The 8157-nt window shown below is 44.6% G+C and overlaps 1 protein-coding gene across 1 annotated transcript; it reads left to right on the forward strand.

Moving 5' to 3' along the window:
* The first annotated feature begins 472 nt into the window (after positions 1-472).
* On the forward strand, positions 473-4705 carry IL13 (interleukin 13). Its single transcript, XM_043980671.1, has 5 exons — positions 473-558; positions 2187-2337; positions 3426-3476; positions 4186-4287; positions 4571-4705. Exons 1-5 carry the CDS (start codon positions 473-475, stop codon positions 4703-4705), a joined length of 525 nt encoding a protein of 174 aa, XP_043836606.1.
* Positions 4706-8157: the final 3452 nt, after the last annotated feature.

Genomic DNA, 8157 nt, shown 5'->3' on the forward strand with positions numbered 1-8157 from the left:
CAAATTCCTCCAGTCACCACCAGTGGGGAATGGTCCTCCCTCACTAAAGAAACTTTCCACCATGAGATGGTCACCCCCATCAGTCCTCTATAAAAGTACCTGCCAGTCTCCTGCTCGAGCAGATTGGTACCTCAGAGCCACACTCTATGCCTTTCTCCCTATCCAAGGAGTCCAAGGATTTCTTTCATGGTCTCCCTTCCCTTGCCCCTAAATAAACTACCATTTTATTCTAATGGCTTTTGTGTGCAAGAGGGTGTAATTCTTTAAAGAGGAATTCCTAAGAACCCCAAATCCCTACCCCAAACCCTTACCCCATTTCCCCCATGACATTTTGGTGGCCCGTACGGGGACACAGGAAATTGCCTCTTTCCTCTTGGCACACAAAACCTGGAGGTAGGACCCTCCCTTCTGGGTTTCTCTTCTCCCTCTCCCACCCGACTCAACCTCCCGTTTGAGTCACAGAGAGGTAGAGATGGTCAGCTTCTGCACGCGACAGCGGAGAACAGCCTGGGTCTCACATCCGAACCACGCTCGGACCCTTGGATTCCACGTTTCTGGGTAAGAACTTCTGTGCTTATGTGTCTATCCCTGGCCAGTGCTCTGCTCTTCCACGAGACAGGCAGCTGGCACCTCTCTCCCTTGAGAAAGCTCAACCTCATGTCTGAACCTCGTTCAGACCATTCTCCTTAGACAGAACTATATCTGGCTACAGTCGTGGAGCAGAAAGGGAGTGTACCGAAAGGCTCATCACTGGGGTGCATCCTAAGAGATTGGACTAACTAAAATGTAGGCAGACACTGCCTCTCACAGAACTAGGCTTTGATCTGATTACTTAACTCCTGCAAGGCAGTCCATGCCTTGTCCTGCATTCAGCCTTTCCAGCTTCCACTGGGGAAAAAAAAAAGTGGTCACACTTTTACTCCTGATCTGATAAAGTCCTTTTTCATTTTTGCTCTGGTCAGTTTTAATTTTTTGTTTAAGTCTGTTCCATCTAGGCTCAAGGATTCACGGCACTGTACCTATGCGTTGCCTCCCACCCTCTGGACCCTTGGGACCTCACAGCTCCTCACAACTCGGGACCAGGCCTTCTCCACTTCTCCCGTCCCCCTCCCTTGCTCTGTGATTTCTTTGACCCCCACTCAGCATGAAGCAGTTTCAGAAGAATCTTCATCCCTTTTCCTTATATGTAGAGAAGTAGGGAATGTTATGGGGCCCAGAGTACCCCAGAAGTTCTCTGGGGCACATCAAAGAATCTTCTCCTTGAGAAACTAAACCAGAGAACAGATACACCTAGAGAGATAAGTGGAACCAGATGGGACTGAGCTAGCTCCTGGACCTCCACCCTTCATTTAAGTCTCTCTCATCCCTGGGGCAATAAGATTAGGTTTGGCTGCTTCCTTTGTGTCCTGAAGAGATGGCTTGGGAGATCTGCTGCCACCCCTCACCCAATTTCCCCAGCCACCACCACCAGTGGGGGTGGTCCTTCACCCCTCACCCAAATTCCTCCAGTCACCACCAGTGGGAAATGGTCCTCCCTCACTAAAGAAACTTTTCAGCATAAGATGGTCACCCCCATCAGTCCTCTATAAAAGTACCTGCCAGTCTCCTGCTCGAGGAGATTGGTACCTCAGAGCCACACTCTATGCCTTTCTCCCTATCCAAGGAGTCCAAGGATTTCTTTCATGGTTTCCCTTCCCCTCCCTTCCCTTGCCCCTAAATAAACTACCATCTAATTCTAATGGCTTTTGTGTGCAAGAGGGTGTAATTCTTCAAAGAGGAATTCCTAAGAACCCCAAGCCCCTACTCTATTTCCCCCATGACACCCTGATGAGGTATTTGCTCCTAAGCACCCCAAGTCTGGAAAAAAGTTCAGTGATAGTTGTGGAAATTGTGTTGTTTTTTTTTTTAAATAACCTCTTTCTATTACTTCTGTGAGAAATCAAACCTTTTCCTTTAGGGGACTCTGGATTTTCCGCAGAGTAAAATCAAGATAAATGATTATTTGAAAAAAAAAAAAAGAAAGAAAGAAAGATGTGGTTTCTAGATTCTCTTTGGCAGTTGTCAGAATGGAGGCAGAGGTCACATGTCACTGCCTCTGCCTATAAAAGTCACTGACAGACAGAGGGGTCACCACAGCTCCAGCTTCAGAAGACATTTCCCTTCCTCCACTAAGTCACAAAGATCAGGATAGAGGCTGTGATGGGGATGGCTCTGTGGGTGAAAGGGGTCGTTCTTTTGACCTGCCTCGAAAGCTATGTCTCTTCCAGTCCGATCCTGAATGGGACGATGAAAGAAGTCATCTCACAGCTTCATTCTCTAAACAAAAACCCCAAACAGGTAAGTGGCTGGGATTGTGTGGAGAGGAGTATGGGATCATCCTGGGGTCAGAGCAGTAGCTAGGGGTATGTGGCAGTCCTTGTAGGAGGTGGCATGTGTTCAGTGACCCCTGGGATTTGGAATGGGCAGCCTGGCTTGGCATACTTGGGTCACTGGGAGAAAAAGCTCCACCAGGAATAGGGTCAGATCACTACTAATAAGAGAAGGCATCTGTGGGTAAAAAAGTGCCAACCCGAGACAAAGCCCTGAACTGGGGGATATTGTTTTTAACATCTTAGTTCTGCTATAAGCAACCACCCCTTTCACTCAATCCATTAATGTCATAGAATTAAACTTTAAACTGACAGAATGAATTGGGGATTCACTAAGACTTCCCAAATAGACTGTAGCCACAGCATAGGAGTATTTACTGATTTCTGAGGCTCTGCTACTGAACTGGAAAAGACCAACTGACTGCCTTTGGGGCCAGTTGGGGGAGAAGTAGAAGGGGATTTGAATGGGCCTGGAATGTGAAGTCCAGGATTTTAGGGCCATAAGCTTTAGAGCTCATCTTATCCAAACCTCTCATTATACAGGTGAGGCAACTAATGCCCAAAGGTAGAATGTGACTTGCACAAAGTCATAGAGCTACTGAGTAGCTGAGCTAAGGTCATCTGAGCTAGGTTTTCTGACTTCAAAACTTATATTCTAGGGGCAGCTAGGTGGTGCAGTGGATAGAGCACCAGCCCTGGAGTCAGGAGAACCTGAGTTCAAATCCGGCCTCAGACACAACACTTACTAGCTGTGTGACCTTGGGCAAGTCACTTAACCCCAATTGCCTCACTAAAAAAAACAAACAAAAAAACCCTTATATTCTTTCCTCGGCAGGGTTGTGGGGGATGGGGTAGGGAGGGTGGATGGGGGTAGTGGTTGGAGCATTGATGATAGGGGCAGTTAGACAGACACTAAGAGGTCAAATAAGAGTCATTTTCCCACCTCCCCTGGCAAGGATACCAACTGCATGGGGTGAGGGTCAGGGACAAGGGGTAACGGAGGCTGAGCCCTATACCAGGGTATCTCCTAATAAGAATTCTGTTGTGTTTCCTCAGATATCCTGCAATTCAAGTATGGTGTGGCAAGTCGACTTTGAAAAAGAAAAGGTAAGAAGGACAGATTAAATGCTGCCACCAATAATAACCAGAGTATCTTTAGCCTGTTCCCCTGGGCTGACTTTCCTCCACTTCCAGAATTTACAGTTTAGAAACTATGGGTTTTACTTGTTGTCTTAGCTCCTCTTATTGACCAAATTCCTTTTGAGGCTGCAAAACCCGATACTGTATATCCCATCTTTCTTACTAAGGGGATCCTTGGCAGAGTCTCTCTGCCTCTGTGTCTCTCTCTGTCTCTCTCTCAGTCTCTGTCTGTCTGCCCACCCCCAAAATCTTTTCTTTATAAACCAAGTTCTCCTCAGTCATGAGCTCTCTGGGACATTTCCCAAGTTCCAAGGAAATGGGATGAATTGTCCTGAAGCTGGTCATTGTGATGATCCCCGAGGATGACCAAGGGCCGATGATGTTGTGTCCACTTGCCCTATGGAGGCTGGCCCCTTTCCCTTCTGAGATGGTGTCCTCAAGGGCTTTGTCCTTGCTGCTTAAGAAAAGCAAGGTCAAGGGGGCAGCTAGGGACCCTGGATTCAGGAGGACCTGACTTCAAATCTGGTCTCAGACACTTGACACTTACTAGCTGTGTGACCCTGGGCAAGTCACTTAACCCTCATTGCCCCACCCCCACCCCCCAAAAAAAGAAAAGCAAGGTCAAGAAAATCAGGGTCTGAATTCCAGGTATCAAAGAGGCCTCTTTCCCCCACAGCTCTGTGCAGCATTGGAGGTCCTAAATAACATTACCGACTGCCAGGAAATCCAACCGCTGAAAAGAAACATGCAGTTTCTCCTGGGCAACAGCACTAGGAATGTAAGTCTGTCCAACACATGCCCCCATTCCTAGGGGTCAGCCTCGATTCCTTGGGCTACTTTCCAATGTCCAATATATACTTTGCTCTAGATTCCTCCCCAGGGCTCCAGGAAGGCTTCCTGGCCACCCCGGACATACCCAGACTCTCCGGGAGGGCCTCTGTCACACAGGGAGGCTGGGAGGCTGTGGGGGGAGGCTCTATTCTGCCAGGCTCCTAGGCTTCTCCAGCTAGAGGGATGTCCTGCCTGGATTCTCACTAATGGGAGGTTCTCCATTCTTTCAGGAAACTTGCCTCAAGGTTCAAGACACCAAGATCCAGCTGAGTAGGTTCCTGAAAGAGCTCCTAAATACTTTGTTGAGAAATAATAGAATTAAAGGAATAGTCAAACAAAGTCTGGGAGACTTTACCCAAAGATGAGAGAACAAGCCCACGTCTGCAGACAGAAGATACGAATTTTCATCCTACAGATTAACTTTCACTTTAGGCACATTTCTCTGCGGGGGTGGGGGGAAGGGAGATTTGCTTAGCTTAGCCCTTAGTCTGCACTGCCCCATCTCAGGAAAACTGAATTCCAATCACACTTCTTGCTCAGGTCTCCAAAGGGCTCCTTTCTTTCCCAAAGAAGGGCTTCCTTTAAAGCTTACTGAGTCTCAGCCCTCCTCCCTCCTCTAAGCCTTCCCACTACCAGCTAGGGCACAGCCCCCAGGTGCTCTTACTTGAAGCTATTTGGAGCATCTGGGACTTGACAACCAAGAACCCTGGTTGGCCCCCAGCCTGGCTTGGAAGGGCTTAGACTGACCTCTGTGGCTCGAGGGAGGAAAAAGTGCATTCCTTGTTGAATTTGGCAGCATTACCCAGCACTACCCTCTCCTAGGTGGGCAGTCCAGGAGGAGGGGACAGTTTTCTGACAGGACCCTGTTGCTCTTTAAATCTAAGAGAGCAACTTAGTGACATTTCTTCTTGTCTTATTTATTATTTTGTGTTATTTAAAGCAGCTATTCTTTAATGTCTTGGAGATAGAGACTATTTTCAGTGGGCCTAGACACAGCAATAAAGACTCAGCATATGGGCACTAAAGCCAGTGGACATTTGTGTTCCCTGACAAATAAGTCTATATAGTACTGTATTTCAAAACCTGCTACCTCACAGTGTCCACTGAGTCAGGTGAGGCCAAACAAAGCCAGGAAGATGAGAAAGGGTGGAAGAAGGGGGTCATTAATTAGACTGTGACTGACTTTTTTGCCTCCCAAACTGTCTCGTGACATTACAGCAAAATGATAATTTATTTTTCTTCCATGTATTTAAAATAAGTTTATTATTAATCTATATTACTGCAGAGTTTATAATATATAGTGGGACAGCCAAGAACACAACTTGTAACATTAAATAAGGAGTTTTAATTAATTGGTTATTTTATTGCCTGTGTGAAACTTAAAAATAAAATAAACAAGTGGAATGAAACCTCAGGAAAAAACCAAACAAACCCTTGCAAGGGTGAGTGTGTGTGTATTTTATATGAGGGATTTTCACTGTACAGTTACCAGAGCCTCCAGGGCTTCATGTGCCCGAAGGGAATACTGGGAGATAGGGAGGACACAAAGGTGACCTGGAGAAGAGAATCACTGTAGGGGATCCTCAGAAACAACCCACCCCCAAAATGTAAGGCAGAAAAATGGAAAGGGCTTTCCATGGATGGAGGCATGGAAGAAGGAGGAGAACAATCCAAAGGGAAAAGTCCTGTGTATAATAAGACCTTTGACAGATCTTATTCAAGCAGAATATTTTGCTTCTGTCTCTCTTTAAAAGAATAACTTCCCTCTAACTTCTTCATGAAAACAATCTTCTTGGTAACAAAAACCCTGGCAATGGATGATCCAGCTTTCCTCATAACAAAGTCCCACCCATAAGATAGCTACTTTATAACACATCTTTCAATAATATAACTCTCTAATAAAACATTTCCCAATAGCAGCCCTCCTGTCACAAACTTACTGGTTTTTAAAAAAATAATATCTAATGAATAAAGTGCTTGGAGTCAGGAAGGCCTAGGTTCAAATCCTACCTGTGACATTCACTAGCTGTGTAACCCTGGACAAGTCACTTGAACTTTCTTGAAATAGGTTTCCTCATGTTTAAAAATAGAGATAATAGGGGTCAGCTAGGTGGCACAGTGGATGGAGCACCTGCCCTGGATTCAGGAGGACCTGAATTCAGATCCGGCCTTGGACACTTAACACTTATTAGCTGTGTGACCCTGGGCAAGTCACTTAACCCCAATTGCCTCACCAAAAAAAAAAAAAATAGAGATAATAACACCTGTACTGCCTACATTGTAGGGTTGTTCTGAGGCTGACACAAGACAATACACTTTGCCAATGTTGTAATGTATAAATAATTAGGTAGCATTATTATTATTATTTTCAACACTTCAAGTTCATTGGATCTGGGACCTCCTGAATGTTGGGTACTTTATCCAACAGCACAGTTCAAGACTTATCCATGCCTTCCCATCCAGGATGATTCTTGTTTATGTGCTCCTTTCCCCTACCTGACAGAGATCTTGAAGAACACCGAATCACAGAATTTTAGAATTGGAAGAGATTTCAACAACCATCTAATCCACCCTATCCTGTAGAAGAAATTGTCACTTCAACAATATTTGATGAGTGGCAACTCAGTGTCTTCTGGAAGACCCAGAAGATTCCTGTAAGGGGAGTCCTGGCCAAAGCAACCAATTCATCCCACTTTCAAACTTTAATTATTAGGAAATGTTCCTGACATCAAAAATGTTCCTGACATCAAACTTGAATTTACCTCTTTGCAGTTTCTAACCGCTGTTCCCAGTTCCATTCAAGCCTTAACCCAAATAATTTCTGTGCTTCTATGGTGACTCAGTTGTTTCACTTGAAGCACCTGCCCAGCCATGTCTAGAGACAATCTTTTTTTTTTTTTAAGTAATAAACATTTTTATTTATCATTTTGGGTTCAAATTTTTATCCCTCGTTCCCTGCCTCCCCTCCCCCTTCCCTGAGGTGATAAGCAAACAGATATAGGTTATGTATGTACAATTATGTAAAACATCACCATATTAGTCATTTTAATCTCACACTTGCTCTTTTGTCTCATACTAAGGAAAAGGGTGAGGAAAACATCCCTGTCACCAAGTCACAGAGTTGGGCCAATCTCCCTTCCTTTCAGATCACATTAAATTATCTCCCTAATGGTATTGTAAATGATCTGAGAGGGAAAAGAGAATCCACTAGGGGAGAAATGAGGAAGAAATAAGAGGAACTTACTATTTTTGCATAACTGGGGACAAAAGTAGACAAACCTGGAAGAGGGGCTGGAGGAGAAGTTAGCTCATGAACCTCATTCATTTGTACCAGGTAAAGTAGAATCTAACATACAAATGGAAAGAGTTTATTGTAGAAATAGATTAAATTCAGTAGTGAAAAAAGGCAGGAAGCAGCTGAGAGCTGTGAGGGAATGAAGGCTCAGGGAAGGAACAGTCACAAGTAATCATAAAGGAAGATGATAAAGAGAGTAAGACCCAGTGATAACAATCTAGATTAGGTAAAGAGGAGGAAGGGGAGAGACATGAGATGAGACTACTTCAGTTATAGATTTCTAGTGTTCATATTTCTTTTCTTCCACCAACTGCCTTCTGTGTAAAAGGGGTGGCAAAGAGCGGAAATAAATGTAAGAGGTTATGATAGAGCAAAATACACAATTAACAATCATAACTGCGAATGTGAATGGGATGAAATAACCTATAAAACATAGGAGGGAAGCAGAATCCAGCAATATCTTGTTTCCAAGAAATATATTTCTAACAAAAATTCACACAGAGATAAATTTCTTTCTATTTC

Source organism: Dromiciops gliroides, chromosome 2 (assembly GCF_019393635.1).
Source record: "Dromiciops gliroides isolate mDroGli1 chromosome 2, mDroGli1.pri, whole genome shotgun sequence".
Lineage (NCBI taxonomy): Eukaryota > Metazoa > Chordata > Mammalia > Microbiotheria > Microbiotheriidae > Dromiciops > Dromiciops gliroides.